The sequence below is a fragment of the Pogoniulus pusillus genome, chromosome 18 (assembly GCF_015220805.1).
Source record: "Pogoniulus pusillus isolate bPogPus1 chromosome 18, bPogPus1.pri, whole genome shotgun sequence".
NCBI lineage: Eukaryota > Metazoa > Chordata > Aves > Piciformes > Lybiidae > Pogoniulus > Pogoniulus pusillus.
Window position 1 is genome coordinate 19,088,156 of NC_087281.1, and position 18,019 is coordinate 19,106,174.

An 18,019-nucleotide genomic window follows, 5' to 3' on the forward strand; every position below is an offset into this window, starting at 1 on the left:
ACTCCTCGGGCATGCCTACCCCTCAGCTGCTGAACTCCAGCAGGAGGCTCTAGCACAAAAATCCAGCCCAAATAATTCTGCCTCATCCGTGAAATCCTGCTTGGGTTCAGGAACAGCAGTGTGCAGTGCAGGTTGGTGCAAAGAGGTCAAGTTCCGCTTCCCCCACTTTGTGCAGGCTGTCTGCAAGCCAGCTCTGGTGAAAAAACTGTGAAACCATTCCAGTGCAGCACCTGCTCTAATGCACACTGCTGTCCCAGCGTGCCTGACTGCTTCAGGGTTTCTTAATGAACACAACACAAATCAAACTACAGGACTTATAAAAGCAGCTGGTTAGAGGATCTGTAAATTCCAATTGGGCACTTGCTTTGCTGACCACTGCAGACAGGCCTTATGGAGGCATGCCTGGAAACCACAGAACCATTGTCATCACTGTGACCAATGCCTCTGAATAATTTGTCTAAAGGGAAGAGAACTGCCTGCTACACAATTTGTTTCTGGGAGATCCTCCTAAATAGCTTTTGCCAATTTCAGTAATGAAATCCTCAGGCTACTGAGTGTTATCTCTAGGCAATAAACACGTTCAAGCACATCTCACCAGTGCTGTCTGTTTACCACACTGCCTGCCTGTTCGCTTCAAGATAGCAGTAGAGGTCTTTCAAGTTGCCTTTAGTTTTACACACACTTGTATGGATGAGTTTCTGTCCTCTGTGCACTGGACAGCAGTGAGTGTTCTGTCATTTGTCATGGTTTAATCCCAGCTAGCAACTGAGCACCACACAGATACTCATCCTCCCCCTTCCCACTGGGATGTGGAAGAGAATTGAACAAAACAAAAACCCACCACCAACAGCAAAGGGAAACCAGACTGATGCCCAATCAGTTTCCAAGTTGGGGTGCCCCTTGGCCAACTCCCCGCAGTTTATGTACTAAGCATGACATCACATGGCACGGAATTCTCCTTTGTCTCATTTGGGTTAGCTGTCCTTGCTGTGTCCCACTCCTTAACTTAGTATAAAACACTGGTCAGCAACAACCAAGTCATCTGTGTGTTATCAACTGTTTTTCTCATCCTACATCCAACACACACCCACACTAGGAAGAAAATTAATTCCATTCAAACTGAAACCAGAACAGCACCAAATTCCTCCATTCCTTCACTTTTCTAAATGCTTCTAGAAATCATGAGTCTGAGAATCCTAACACACTGCTGTTATTTGTCAAATGGCTGAGGGACCACCTGAACACCAGAACCAAGCACACTCACTCTGTAGCACCATCTGTGACTCTTACTTATTTAAAGATGCAGTGATGGCATGGCAAATATTAACAAACAAGTAAATGATTATGAGGTTAGCTTTACTGGAGAAAAAAAAATGTCCTTTCCTTTGGATTGCAGACATTTGGCTTCCTGAATATCCATGCTGCTTTGGAAAGAAGTGAGTCCAAAGTGGCTATTCCATAACTGTGCTCTCTAATTTTGTTACTTATTGATTCAAAATTTATTATGGATTACTACAACATTAGGCAAACCTGTTCTTCAGAACTTTCACAGCAACAGACAAAAAATTAAGAGAAACAAATATATCTGCAATTTCCGAGATGAGAGAGCAATAAGCATATTCCTACAGTCAACAGAAAGCAAATTAAAACATGCAGCAAGCTGTGCATTGCCCTCTCCTACACTAAATAGAAACAATGTGGAGGACACGTGAGAATGGAGCACAACAGTGGGAGAGGTGTGTGTGCTGGTTTGAGGCTAACTGGAATATTTTAATGGGAGAAATTAGATCAGTGGTTGTGAAAAGAAGACAATGATGATGTCTGTGTCATTCACTGGTTTGCTGAGAGGGACAAAAAGCCAAAATATAAACAGATTTCCCTCACTTTGTCTTGGGAGTTTGCCCTATTCGTTTCTCCTTTGATCTGGTCTAATATCTTTCCTCTAATCTTGGCTAAAAACTAACATGGAAGCTTTGCTGGCTTTTGGTTTTGTTTGCCTGTCTGAGATAGAGAGGGAGAAAGAGGAGGTAGATTTGAGCCCTTCTGGGCAGTTTCCTTTGTCCAAGAGGGTGTCTGAATTTCTGTATGATTTCTAATTATATATAATATATAGTTATATATATAAAATATATATATAATAATTATATCTAATTGTAAATACTTGTAAATATATTGCATATATGTGCTCATAAATTTTTGCCATGGTGTAAACAGAGCTTGATTTTCCAAGCCCTCTGAGCTAGTCTGGTACATTTCAAATAGTGGTGGTGGGAAAGTTCCTAACCCACATCAGCATGACAAACAGGAATGTCTTCCTAGCACCTCAGAGCTGGGAATCGGTTTCACATCTAGAGAAACTAGCCAAGCTGGAGGGGCGTGAGGTCTTTTTGGTTCTAAGTACAAGGTGAAGATGCAGCCCCATGCGGTTTTTAGTCACTAGGTCACAAAACCAGGAGCCCACAGGCATAAAGAGAAACCAAGAACACTACCAGGCAGTAACAGAAGTACACATAGAAGACAAGTAGAGCAGCCACATTTCCTGTGTTCCCACCTAGTGATATCAAGGCCTCTGCTGGCAGTGCACATCGATGCTTGCAAGAGACAAACAGGCTGTTTGCTTCACAGGGACTTGTTTGTGAATACTGTATATTTCAAAGAGTAAGCCTGATGGGAAATACTGTCCTGAACGGGCTGCCCAGGGAGGTGGTGGAGTTGCCATCCTTGGAAGTGTTCAAAAAAAGACCACACTTAGTGCCATGGTCTAGTTGATTGGACAGGGTGGGTGCTAGGTTGGACTGGATGATGTTGGAGGTCTCTTCCAACCTGATTGATTCTGTGATTCTGATGTCTCAGTTAAATAATAAAGCAAAGCATCAGACATCCAAACCCACAAACTTTACTCCATGATAAATGCTGACTTTAAGTTTCGCACATTTTCAAGGGCAAGGTAACTTCCCACAAAACCCTGAAGGAAGAGGGAAGAAAGAAGAAAAGCTGCTAGTTTGGAGACAGGTATCAGCCATCAAACTGCTCTAGATTCAGTCAAAGCAGCAAAAGCTCTCAATGAAGATAACAGTGTATTTTCAGCCTGCCCTTTGAAGGCCAAGCTGCAATAACACTACAGCATGGGTTCGACGGTACGACTAGTTTTCTGTGCAGTAAGAAACAAAAACACTAAAAAAGACTATTTAATTGCCAAAACAGTTCTGCAGTGTTTACTTGGACCTGTTCTCATCACATTTTCACTCATTCACCTACTCTCGACGACCTGGGTTACACTTTTATGTTATCTTTATAATATTAGCTAGTTCTGGAAGTAATCCCACTGAAATAAATCAAATGAGCAGCACAAAGGTTTTTAAGGGTTGGATCACATGACTAACACTATATCAAGCTTTTTGGAAGCAGATACTCTTTGTCAGACATAAGGGATCTTATTTAACACACAAAAATTACTTTAGATAGCATGTACTGGTTATTATATTGTAGGCACTGCCAGTCTAACATTTACCCATCCGAGCTTGAGTGACCCTTGGTGGATGATGAAGTTGAAGGAGCTGTGTTTCATATTACAGGGCACTTGAGACTGTGCTCAATTTACTAAAAGCAATATAATACTGAACACCATTGGGACAGTAAGAAAATGAAGCAAATTAGTATTAGAAGATGGGAAGGATTGTCAATAGTCTCAAGTGCACATCAGGGATGTAACTGTTGTTCGCATTAGAACATTATCAAAAGGCAACTCTCAATAGAACTTGTGCCTGAGCGAAAAGATGTGATTCCACTAACTGCCAGACAAAGTGCCTTATCTCAGGAGGACCAGATGTGCCATTATGTAACTTCAGAAGACTAATTTAGATAAAAGTTCCAAAAAATAACTGGCTGATTATAGAGAGCCTTTTGTGCCACACAGTTCTGTAAAGATGGGATGCAACCATCACGAACAGAAAGCGCAAATGTGCAGATCCTGCACCTCGGAGGAGTGGGTCTGCTACAGCAGGTTTTTGGGGCAACTGGAAACAAATGAGAGAATCATGATCAAGTTTGAGGATGTCCAGTATGTATTACATTTTGGTTTTATGAGAGGACAAATTTGATCACATGAAGAGAAAATCCAGTGTTGAAGCATATACTTTGAAGAAATGATCATTCCCCTTTCCCTGAAAGAGATTAATAGAAAGAAGCATGGCTTGCCTGAATGTGGGGAAAGTTTTGATTTGGATCTATATCCCCAGAAATGGAGACCAAGAGAATCATAGAATCAACCAGATTGGAAGACACCTCCAAGATCATCCAGTCCAACCTAGCACCCAGCCCTATCCAGTCAACTAGACCATGGCACTAAGTGCCTCATCCAGTCTTTTCTTGAACACCTTAAGGGATGGCGACTCCACCCCCTCCTAGGGTGAGTTTTGCCACTCACTAAGTCTGGCCTTTGAGCTGATGGACTGGATTTTTTCAGTTCTTGGGAGTCTTTTCCTCATTTATCTTTTCTATTAAGCATAGGGATCTAATTCCAGAAAACTCAGAATCCAATATACTTTCAGGGCAAGGATGCACTAGATTATTCATATTTATAATTAAAAGCATAATATTGTTTATCTGCTATATCTACAGATGCTCAATAAACCTTTTTTTGAATAATTACAGCTCTCTTAACATCTTACACTGCTAATCTGACTGACACTGAATTATTAATAGAAGAACTTATTTCTTATTCTTCAAATGGAATTAAAAATTCAGAATTGCTAAAACTTTCACATGCTGGAGGAGTGAATTCTAAGGAGACAAGTATGTTTTACATAAAGCAGGGCACAGAGAGGTTATCATTCATGCACTGTCTCGCATTGCACCTTCTACAGTATTCTGGCCCCTGTTGCAAATTTATTTCACATCTTAGTTGCATCAAGCAGAAACCTAAGTCCTCAGATAAAATAGGGCACTGCTTCCAACCTGATAAACAGCATTGCTTTATAATTATGCAGATAGCAAATCAGCAGTTTCTAACAACAATAAGAGTAAGTGGAGGATGGAAATTAAACTGCCTGAAAAGGTAATGCTATTGTTTAGTAGTCCTGTCAGATACCCAGCTGGGACACCAGAGAGTGCTCCAAGGCATTGTTGATAGTCAGCAAGAACAAATCATTGATCCTTTGCAATGGAGATGATTAGATAAACTTCTGCTATTCAAAACATTGCCCAAACTCATTTCATGAAAGCAGCAAGGTCAAAAAATCCTACTCATAAGACTAAGCCTAATGCACTGAGGATTCATGTCTTCATTAAAAAAAAAAGGTGAAGACATCAGGGATTATTCTTCCAGTCCTCCTCCTGATGGCCTTACTAGACAAAGAGAAATCAAATGTCTTTCTGAAGTCTTACTTTGCACTGGTGAAACAAATCGCACAAAGAATCCAACAGAGGCATAAAATAAATATGAAAATGAGAGCAATTTCACATGATTTGTCTTTTTGTTCTTGAAAACACTACGTTTTACAGCCTGGATGGGTTTTTCTCCCTAAAAAACGTACATCTCACTGCCATTCAGCTGAAACTGGCCTGAATTTAAAACAACCAGAAGAATGAACAACCAAGAAAACATATGGACTTAGGAGACATTTTAAAAAGAAAAATCCTCTGCTGGATTTTCACCTAAGAGAGAAAATCATGAGTCTGCTTAGGACTCTTCCTCAGGCATCATCCAAATAGAAATTGAAGTAGGACTTCTGGAGATAGTGCTTTTAGGATGTCACAGGTAAGACAGTGTTCATGACTACCTGCAGTGAATCTGGATACTGAGGCTTATTTAAGACTCAACAAGATGAGAGCTTTCGCAAGTACTTGATTATCTTTCACACCTTTCACTCACAGCTTCCATTCCTGCAGGGAGGTGGATCTTGGCTTGGGGTGCTTGGGCAGAAAGTTACTTTGGACCCTGTCATGTGGCTGCTCACAATTGCCTATCTTGGGCATGACCAGACTGTGTCCTTGGTGCATTCTCTGTCTTCCACCTCCTCACAGATTTTTGATCTCCAGGATTTCCACCTTCAAGATCTTTCCTCCAGCCAAGAACCTCACCTTCTTCTGTTCACTTCCCTTTCTTTTTTTCCAAGACCACTTCTTCCTAGTGCCTCTTATTTTCTGGCATGCCAGCACTCATTCTTCTAAACAGTTGTCACAATCTGAATGGCTTCTGTGCAGAAGTGGGAGGCACAAGCAGCCTCTTACCTGGTGGTCCCATCACTAACATGAAGAGATCAGATGTGCCACTTCTGCTTAGCCTAGCTGTTTACAACCACATCCAACCAGTTACAGGCTTGCTTACAAGCCAGTTACATGTTTCTGCTTGAAATCTTGAACATGCATATTTGGACACTAACCTCCACACAAACACCCAGCTGTCTGATACCTGTTAGTATTCACGATGTAAGCTGTTGTTTTGCTTGATTCCACAGCCAGTGGAATTGGATAAATTTTACTTGTTTCAATAATTTTCAGTGATAGAGTTTTCCAGAGACAGATAATTTATTGCACACAAATGTATTCTTCTGAAATGGTTTAACTAATCCATCACAGTTATTTGCTCACTGGATTCAATTATTCATGTGTGCATAAATCTTTTTAAAATGTGCTTTTAGTATGAAGAGCTCCAGAAGTGTTTTTTTCAGCTGACCAAAATTTCTTTCTCTACTACAGGAATGAAGGTGTTAAAAGCATTCTCAAGCTCTTCTGGAATTATTGGAGGAACAAATATATGATACTTTTTTTCACCTTTTCCTTTGCATTAATACTGCAACGATTTTTATATAGCTGAAATGATTCATGTAAGTACATTGAATAGGTTACCTGGTCAAGGAGCTAGAAAATAAAATACAGCACTGCAGCTGCCTTGATTCTTAGTAGCTTGAATCACAGGCAAAAAGTAGTAAGCACATATACCTAAGCAGGTTGCACAGCTGTAGGCCAAAGGTGTTGCTTGGTTTTGATGGTTTCAAGACTAAATTTCTAGGGGATAACTGGGAAACCTGGGAAAATACTTTATCAACTTCATTCTTTACTGAATGCATGTCAGTGAAGTGTAAAATGGAAGTTGTACAGCTGACCACACAGATCTACATAAAAACAAGTGCAAAATAGCATTTAAAATGTTATCCTCGCAATTTTCTTCTTCTAGTACCTCCCCAAACCACACTTTGAAGGCAGAATGCCACCATGAACCACAGGAAACCATCTCTCCAGATGTCTTTCGCCAAGCTGATAAACCTGCAAGACTTGTTTCTACAGATTTTGCACTATTTTATCACTTTATAAACATTTACCAGAAATAAACTAGATCAACAGACAGATTAGTTTACTGATAAACCTTGTATAGCTTACTGTATCTAAGAAAGTGGTATCTGCCTAAGTGATAATAAACTCTGGCTGTTTGTAACCCAGAATTTTCAGTGGGTTCTTGTGGGAACGGAATGAGAAGGATAACAACAGATGGATGCTGACCTTGGTTCTCCCCAGCTGCTGGCTACCTTATCTCAGAAAGGATAACAGACACCTCATTAATGAGGAAAACAAGGTGTGGTTTATGCTGATGGACTGGGTTGTTCTTGCCTAATTATGCTAACGTGTAGGTGTGTGCTCTATGCTCCGAGACTACATAATGAGAGCCAAAATGATCAATAAACATCTCTGGCATAATTCACATTGAATCGTCTGGAGTCCATGTGGCATTGCTTTTGATCACACTGATCTCTGTGTAAGCTCTGGCTACATTCCCACAGCAGCTAACAGGTTTCTGCAACAGGTTATGTTATTGTATTTCAGTATATATCCTGTTTTCAAGGAGCCTAAACTGTATTTTTTCCTTTGCCTGTGAGGTTTGCTTTCAGAACGAAGCAGAGAGCTGACACAGATGACTTCAGCCAAAATTATTAGAGTTTTGGCAAACTTACAACCTAACTGAAACACAGTTTTACTTGGAAAGTAATGATGTACTCTCAGCCTTGCCCATAATTTAAAAGCTGAGAATCTACCAAGTATTAAAACTTTGACAGTGAAGCCACAAGGATATATGGAAGTTTCAAGGTTGGTTCCTAAGTAATGTATGCAGCATACAAAAATCTCTCCTTGATGCAGAAAATTGCCTTTCAAAGGAAATGCTAGCATTGCTGCTTGTCAGTGCTGGCAAGCCAAGAAAACGGCAACAAAACTCAGTAAGCCTCATAGGAAATTGATTTCTAGTGTCCCCTTTTTAAGCACAGAGAAGAATTCTCCACAAAACCTGCAAAAACAAAGCTGACCTCCTCAGGCACGTTAAGTCCTGATGCTGTTTTCTAAGGAGCTGTTAGAAGTTAAATCATTATTTTAGCTTTAGACTCAGGCTCCAAGGAGAAGAATAATGCTAACAGACTTTCTTCTATACCTTTGCAAAGGGACCAACCAGCAGTTGGATCTACCACAGTACCCTGGCATAAATATTCTCTAGTGTGCCAAGCTGCTAAATATTAAATGCTCTGCACTGCTACATCACAGAAACATTTCTACAGGCAAGAGGTAAGAATGGTCTGAGACTATAGTGCAGGGTGAAACACTGTAGAAATCTGCTGCCTGTCTGGTGCAACTGCTGCAACAGAAAAGTAGGGAGGTGCTCCTACATGAGGCATGCAATTTACTGGCCTGAATGTATGTAAAATTTCAATACAGAGGAAGGAACAAGCATGTACATATTAAATACAGGGGAAGGCACATGAGAAGATATGACAGCCATGGCCAGCTACTGTCTTAAGCTTTTTACTGCACTTAGGTATTATTAGGTGAAAAACTGGATGGACTGATATTATTTACACTGAAACTCTAATGCTGAGTAAGAAGACTTTGTTAGCTGCAGAGTGACTCATACTGGAGGCTTTGTTTGAAGGAGAAGGCAGCTGCTGTGGTTGACATGCAAGTACCTTAAGTTTCTTCAACAGCAAGGAGCTACATTACTCTGTGACATGTTGTCAAGATCTAGCAATACCCACTGAAGTGGTTTGCTGATTCAGTAACCACAAGTTCTGTTACTCTTGAAGTTGGATGAGCTTTTTAAAAGTGATAACGTGACTAATCAACAGCCCAGCCTGCCATTTCATGGTCCTCTCCCTGCAGGTAAACCAGGATGTAACAAGAAATGCACAGTGCCATGACATCAGCAGTGAGTTCCCTGCCTCCTGATGCAGCCCAATCCCACTACTGCAGGCAACACAAGCGCAAGGACATGGGGCTGGGCACGCTTGGCACCATCTGCTTTGCTAGTTGCAGCTAAACTCAGTCCTTACTTAGGTTTCTTTGACAGAAGCAAAGAGAGACCTGATCCCTCCTGTGCAGCTACACTGTGACCCTCATACTGAGAACAAGGACCCACGGAAAGTGTGTTTCACCAGTAAGGGCTCTGAACACTGTGGGTTTTAAGACTGTGTGTGGAAAGCATTTTCCTTGAGAAAAGTGCTCAGAGTGAAAAAAACCCAGAGTTCTGTGATCATTTTGCCTCGTATGTGAAAGGACAAGTTCAAGACAGATTATTGTTTTAGCACTGCATATCAGATCTCTCTGACAGCTTATTAACCAGTAACTCCAGGGTAAGGTAATTGGATACTCGTTATCTGATGTCAACAGGAGCCAAGCATCTGATTTCCTCAGGCTTTTCTGAAACCTTAGTGTACATTTCTCAACCAACTGAAAGCAGATTATTTTTAGCTGTATTTCAGAGAGATTTTTTTGCTGTTCTTTAATAGATATTCTTCTGAGCTTCATCTTACCACTAGATGTAAAAATATACTGTCATGTGACAACAGGATAAAAAAATAACCAAATGTATGCAGAAAAAAATAGAGTAATAAAATTAACAGTAACATCTGAAAGGTCATACCACAAAGAACTCACGTTGAAGTTTAATGTAGGTGTGTTACAAGAGTTAAGAGTTACTTCAGTCTGAAAAGACCAAACTTCTAAGGAGCTGTAGTAGCTGTGATGCAGTTGATAAACACAACCATTAAATAGAACAGTCTGTATGGTAGATGTGCTGCTTTTCTCCATGTTCAGTATTTTCACTAGTACTCCAAACTCCCATTCCAAGAAGAGGTTACAAAGCTAAACTATTTTGAAGCTAAATAATTTTGTGAAGAGCTATTTTATTATAATATATGAACAGTTTACCTCATGAGGCACAATGGATAAACATTTCATGTCTAAAGTGTGAAAAAGCCCAAACTATGTTCTGACGTTGACTAAGAATACAACATCCTCTTAGTCAAGGCTTTCCCTGGAGTGCTAACATCCTCTTGCCTACCAGTTTGCCAGATTTCTTTGTAAGCATACAAAAGTTACATTTAAAAAAATGATTGCACAGAGAAACAGTAAAAATGTATTTAGCCACTCTACTGAAAAGGCTGACCTGGTATTATTCACAGTATCACAGTATCACCAAGGTTGGAAGGGACCTCATAGATCATCGAGTCCAACCCTTTACCACAGAGCTCAAGGCTAGACCATGGCACCAAGTGCCACGTCCAATCCTGCCTTGAACAGCCCCAGGGACGGCGACTCCACCACCTCCCCGGGCAGCCCATTCCAGTGTCCAATGACTCTCTCAGTGAAGAACTTTCTCTTCGCCTCCAGCCTAAATTTCCCCTGGCACAGCCTGAGGCTGTGTCCTCTTGTTCTGGTGCTGGCCACCTGAGAGAAGAGAGCAACCTCCTCCTGGCCACAACCTCCTCTCAGGTAGTTGTAGACAGCAATAAGGTCTCCCCTGAGCCTCCTCTTCTCCAGGCTAAACAATCCCAGCTCCCTCAGCCTCTCCTCGTAGGGCTGTGCTCAAGGCCTCTCCCCAGCCTCGTCACCCTTCTCTGGACATGCTCAAGCATCTCAATGTCCCTCCTAAACTGGGGGGCCCAGAACTGAACACAGTACTCAAGGTGTGGTCTAACCAGTGCAGAGTACAGGGGCAGAATGACCTCCCTGTTCCTGCTCAGTTCCAGTCTCAGCCCAAAACACACCTTAAAACCTTCAGCAGAACCAATATACCTTCTTAAAATCAATACACCTTCTTAACGTCATTAGAAACCTTATCCAAAATAATTCATGTGTTTCTGAGATTCTGCTCATATTTAGAAAGCAAGATTTTTAGTGCAATTAATAATTATCTAGGATGGCTTCACTTTCCCTTCTGTTATGCAGTTACAAAGATCTAAAAGCACAGGCTCCAATCCCTATACATGGCTGACAGCAGCCTCACGCAGTCATTGAGTAATTCTAAGACTGTTACAAAAAGAAAAAAAGCTACAGACACCTACACAAAGGCAAGTAAGGTGCATTGCTGATTAATTCATTCTTCAAAGTGGTCATAGACTAGAGAGGGTCCTCCATACTCCAGCTGTTGCCAGATGCCTTAGTACACATCCTTCAATTCTCGCATTCGTGAGGAATCAAAGGAAGGAATTCTCTCTAATACATTCAGCCTTCAAGATCCTTATTCTGCTTGACTTTGTGCCTCCATAAATCCCTCCCTTCCTAAAGATGGGGGGGACTACCCACAATCCAGTTGGAAGCTGTTTCAAATCTGCTTTTCCATATTTAAATGACAGATAAGAGAGGCCAGATCATGACATCAGCATGAGGTTTCCACAGTGGTTTGTTTCCCAAGAGGTTTGCTCATTTTCTCTGTTTTTTTTTTCCTTCAGTAAGCGAATTAGAACTTTCCATCTTCAAACAACAAAATCATCACACAACTCAATAAAGGCAACACATTGGTTTTTTTTACAGTTTAGCCCAGAGCATAACTGTTGAAGACAACTATTCCCATGAAAAGAAGTAAAATTTATAGTAATATACCTCTACAAACACAGAAGAGTTGCTAAAACCATGGCAGCATAGCTTTGGATGTCAGCACTTTTGCCAGCAAACTAGCAGAAACAAAAAACTATCCAACTCCACTATCTGGCCAGAAACCTTTCTTTTCCTCATTATACTCTCCAAGGGTATAGGATTACTTTTCCAATTAAATTACCTGTCCCAGTGATCTCCAGTCCAGGCTGGCACTTCCAATGTACACGTGCTGTTTATCAACAATCCAGAAAGACGACTGAAGGCGACCTTCATTATATGCTGACATGTTCATATACAACACTTCAGCACCTACAGATTTAAGGATAAAACAATAATTAGCACTGTTTAAAGTAACATAATTTACATTATTAAAAAAAGAAATTACTTCACATTTCAGGACCTCATCATCCCAAATTAAAAGGGGTGGAATTAAATGTGCCATCAAGATTTAAAATCAATGATAAACAGTGTTACTGGCCCACTATTTAAGATCTTAATTAACCTATATCCCAGAAAAGCAGGCAGAGATAATACTCCCATGCTGTTTCTTTAATTTTCTTCCATTTTAGAACCAAATAATTGCTGTTTTTCCAGCACTGTATGTTCCTAAAATATTTTTAAAGGTCTATTCTGTAACTCAAAACTGCACTATATTAGTGACCTTTAAAATACGAGCCAAATTATAACATCTTCATGAAACGCAGACTTTGTTCGTTTCCTTATACCACAGTTAGGAAGGTAGGCTATCACTGTATCACCAAGGTTGGAAGGGACATCACTGATCATCAAGTCCAACCTGTTACCACAGAGCTCAAGGCTAGACCATGGCACCAAGTGCCACGTCCAATCCTGCCTTGAACAGCTCCAGGGATGGCAACTCCACCACCTCCCCAGGCAGCCCATTCCAGTAGCCAATGACTCTCTCAGTGAAGAACTTTCTCCTCACCTCCAGCCTAAATTTCCCCTGGTGCAGCTTGAGGCTGTGTCCTCTTGTTCTGGTGCTGGCCACCTGAGAGAAGACAGCAACCTCCCCCTGGCCACAACCACTCTTCAGGTAGTTGTAGACAGCAATAAGGTCACCCCTGAGCCTCCTCTTCTCCAGGCTAACCAATCCCAGCTCCCTCAGCCTCTCCTCGTAAGGCTGTGCTCAAGGCCTCTCACCAGCTATGGTGGCCTGTTGTCTATAATAGACCCCCAACAAGAGGAGCAGGGGTGGGGAATTACAGAGTTAGGAAGTAAACAAAGGCCCAAAGTATGCTGAAACTGCTCTCAATTCTGCTAATCTGTGACAGTCAATTTACCACTTTGAACTGCATAGGTAGGATTATAGACCACTAAAATCAAAGGAGTTACTTGTTGGGCAAAAGCACATTGGCTACCTCACACCAGTAGGAATGTCTGAACTGGCCCCATCAATATGTCTGCAGGACTAAATCTAGACTATATTTAGTATTAGGTGAGTTTAGAGGATTTCTCACATCATTTTTGTTCCTTCCTTACTCCAAGGGCTTGAAAGATTAGCTGATAAGATTAGGTGATGAATTCAAATTGATCATTGCTGAAGGTACAGGCACCCACTCATCTTCACATTTTAGCTGTGACAGTAACTGGGGAAGAGCAGTGCCAATAAACAGCAGCATGGAGAGCAGTAATGGTACCAGCCATCTCCCATTAAACATTTGTGGTATCTTCAGTACCATGAATTCCAGTAATCTTTTGATAGGAGTCACACTTGCAGAAGAATTCCAGCATATGTAGAGAGCTACACATTTCTTTTAATCTATCTCCTGATTCTGTCTACCTTGACTGGAGATTTTAAGCAACAGCTACCAGTGCTAAATATTTGGGGGTTTATGAAGAGAATTGTAATTCTCGTTTGAACAAATGGTTCTAGAAGTTCAGACATCAAGCAGAAAAATCAGGTAAGGTGCCACATTTTGCAAGACACTAACCATACACCATAGGACTTGGGGCAAGTTACAGAATTCAGTTCATTATACAATTACATTTGCTGTGACCCAATAATCTTTCCAATTTCTTCTAGGTTCCATCCATCCACATCCATCTGTGCATAAAAAGAAAGGTATTTTCCAATTTTTCTTAGTATGTGCTGTTGCTGACTTTCAATTCATGCATTAATGAGCAGAACTGTTGTAATTAATGAGATAATGTGTGTCTAATAGAAAAACAAATATCAGAAAAGACTATAAGAGGTGTTAAATGGTTTAATTCTTTTTCCCAATGAATAAACAAAAGCAACTCACCCTAGCAGCTAAGGAAAACAATTTTTGCAAGGTACAGAACTTGTAGTTGCTTATCTGAAAACTGTGTTTAACAGCAGTTTGTCATGATCAGAGTTTCCTCCCACACATCCAATTTGCAAAATTAAATAGCAGTAAGAATTTAGCACCCACAACACACCTAGATCAGTCAGGTTATAATAGCAAAGGTAAACCAGTTGGAAGTTACAATTATCTTACTTCTCATAGGCAAGAGCCTAAAATAAACACATTTTGTATAATATCCAATGCCAAACAAGCAAACAAAAAAATGCTGTTTGCCAAGGTTACAAGAAGGACTCTTTAAAAAGCAATACTAATGTTAAAAATAGCAGACATCATCAGAGACCTGACCCAAATTTCAGAAGTTGTAAACCATCAGGATTTGTGGGTGTGAGCAGTTTAGACACGGGCATAAGCAGTGGGATGGGACTCTCACTCTAAAAGGTAGTTGAGGCTTCAGTTGCTCTAACAGTAAATGTTGCAGTGCAGGAGATACTCCTATCACACACAGCCCATTAAAAGAAAAACCTGGAACCCAGTTTCTTTTCCTTCTGGAAAAAGCCAACTCATAAGACTGAGGAAACAGTGTCTCCAAGTTAATTAAAAGTCACATGTTGCAAACAGCAGCTGCTGTGAAGTCTATTAATGAGTCCTTAACTTTGGATGCAAGGAAACGTGCATCAGTATTGATAATTACCTCTATTCCAGAAGCCCTTGAGATGTTTTGTTAAAATAGGCTTAGCAGGCCTTCAACACAATCCATCATCCCTAGTGTGGTCCAGGTCTCATGAGGAAATTAAATTGGATTGATCAATATGTGAAGCCATAGCAGAACTCTTTATCATGCTGCAGCCTCAATTACGCAAAGCTGTGGGTCGACAGAGTTCAAACAGAAAGCACAATTTGTAGGCTTGACTGCTAATAGAGATGCCAGATTCTTTAACCAAAAATAAAGAATCTAACAATTTTGTTTCACTGGAGATTCAATTTCAGAGCGAGATCTTAGAGAAAATCAGTGCTGCCACTTAAAACTCAAGTTGATTTGCCTGTCCCGTAAAACTGTGAATTCTAAAGGTTGGGCTGGATCACTCTCCTGGAAGAAAGAAGAGCACTTTAGGGATTAAAGCCTGCTTTAGGTAAAACCAGACATTGCTCTGAGCAGTTTTTTTGTTTAGGTAGGAAGGTTGTGCACTTTGTAGAATGGAGATGAGTGACAAAGTCTGGGATACACAGAGAAGACCCTGACGTTGAGTACCTGGACCTTCCTTGCGTGTTGGGAGCACTGCTCCAGGGAGGTGCCAGGCTGCTACTTGGCCTCTTTTTCTCACAATGGAGAAAAACAACACAAGACATTATTATTACTGCAAAAAGACTGACTTTTTGTTAACTTCCAAAAGAAATCCAGCTCCTGAAGAAGGATGGCACAAGCAAGTGCTATTTCTGCCTGCTCTCAGATACTCTACTAACAACGCTAATGAAGGCTTCGGGGCAAGTTTCACTTCAGGAACAGCAGACTAAGGCTAGGACCTCTTCTCCATGTTTGAATCAAAACACTAGGAAAGAGAATTTAATCAAGAGCTCATCATAAATACACTCTATAGTGAATAACTATAGCTGTAGGTTTTACTGCTGCTCAAGCAAGGTCACCAGGCAGCTACACAAACTGGGATACTCTTCCCTGTAGGAGACTACAGGAAGCTGGGGCTCACAAGGCTGTCACTCATCTTATGGTCTCAGGTTTATCCAACAACTGGAAGAAAGTGCACCAAAGAGGCCTTGGATCTGACACCTGCAAGCAGTCTGTGACATTGCCAGATTGTACTAGTACAGAAACAACATCATTGAGCTAAATCATCTGCTTGGTGGATACAAGAAGTCATATTTAAAGAAGACCCAGAAAGAGCAACGATTTAAACTGTTATTATCACAGCTGCTTTGAAAGCAAACATGCAAATTCTGCCTGCAACAGTTTTCAACGGCACCAGTTACAGGCTAAACTCACTCTGGAGTTAGCAAACATAACGCCCAAGAAACAGAAGCTGCATTTGCTTGTGCCACGGCTAAAATTGGCCTTCTGTCTCCACAACTTTCTTACTTTCACTATAGTTTTTCTAAAGGCAGAGAGAAAGAAAAATGGGAAAGCAGGAAGGACTTGGGGATTGAGAGGACTGCCAGACAGATATCTAGGAAGTTACAGAGACAATAACAGTTTATTTATGACTGGCAGAGCAAGGATGAGAAAAGCACCAAGAGCCCTCACCTCATTAGCCCTGACAGCAGGAAACAGTGGCACAGCAGAAATCAGGGTGGAAAGAAGCAAAAGTTACATGATCTGATGGCATACACTGGGACTGTGCATCATGCAGAGCCCTGGGACAAAGGGTCATGGAGGCAGGCTGGGCTCTGCTACTCCCTGCTAGGAATGTGAGAGTTGTAGAAGTGAGGAGACAAGCAAGGGCTTTTAAATGTCTCTTTTCCTCCATTCTGGAAAACAACTTGTCAAGTGCAGACTGTAGAGGCACAGCAAGCAACGGAAGAGGAAGCACACTGGAGTAGATGGATCTACACAGGGCTGTTGATAGGATGGGGGAGTGAGTAGGTTGTAGAGGGGCTGCAAAAGAGAAGGGACACCAGGATCCAAAGAAGTGCTAGCATATGAAATGAGTTCAGCCAGTGAAAGCAAGACTGCTTACAGCTCCTGTGCATTTACAGCTAAAACCAACAAATGTGCCTGCACCACATCCAGTCACCATTCCACCTCACCACCAAGATGGCCACAGCAGGAGCATCTGCCCTACTCCACTTACCCTACTGTTGCTGTCCATACACTCGTCTCATCACCATGTCCAGAGGCTTTGCTCACAGCATTATTGGTCTCTTTCTCCTAATTCTGTGTATCCCCAAGCAAACACTTCAAGTAATGAGACCTTTAAAAAGGCGTCTGAGCATGTGAGCTGTGGCCTTTCAGTTTCATTCCACTGCTGACAGTCACCTGGCACACAAAGATACACATTTCGATCTACCGTCTGGAGGGTGGCCTCAAGCCACAGTTCAGAGCAAACTTAACTAGTCCATGCTATGAACCCTAAAGCCCACAAGCCCATGCACAGCTGAGCACAGCTGGTGCTAAACCAGCCTGCACTGTACCTTGTACAGCCTCCCTGGCAGGCTACCACATGGGTAGGAGGAAACACACGCAACACTTGCTGTGGTGCCATAGACCTGCTGTATTCTTTCAGCTGAACTGACTTTTCAGATCAGCACAGATGCAATTTATCATCATGTGCTACCTCAGAAAGATCAGTAAGAGATCCTTTACTAGCCTTAGGTCCCAAACGTTTTTAAAAACACAATTTGCTCACTAGGATACAGTTATGGACTTTCTATACCTGTAAGTGAATGTCTCCTTCCCTACATTTTGCAACAGACATTTTGGTTCCCTTTATTTGCTTTCAATTACAAGCCCCAACACAAAGTACACCCATGAATAAAAATCATTTCCATTCTGCCAAGACGTAAATCCAGTTTTTCATACCCTGCTTACAAGTGGCAGAGTAGCTGTCTCACATTGGGCAGACACAAATGACCCAAGCAGAGGATCATCTGCCCAGGAACGTTCATGCTTTGTTCTCAACTGACTGAAAAAACCCTGGTGTTTTTCCAGGAGCCCCATTAACATGACTTGTCAGCACTCAGAGGAAGACAAGTACAAAAGCAGAGGAATGCATAACTTGACAACAAAGTTATTTTTGCTAAGTCTTTGAATGATTAAAAGACAAACTAGACTATTTACTGTTTCAGCACTCTTTATGGAATACTGGATTTGAAATGCAATTTAAAAGTCTGTCTGCTCCTCAAAGATTAATGATTCAGACTTATTT

General features: G+C 41.3%; 1 protein-coding gene across 1 annotated transcript in view; it reads right to left on the reverse strand.

Annotated features, from left to right (window-relative positions):
• PLD5 (phospholipase D family member 5) overlaps positions 1-18,019 on the reverse strand; it is a 161,879-nt gene that overhangs the window by 24,015 nt on the left and 119,845 nt on the right. Inside the window, 1 exon segment of the mRNA XM_064158637.1 lies at positions 12,038-12,165. Coding sequence (XP_064014707.1) covers positions 12,038-12,165 — 128 coding nt within the window.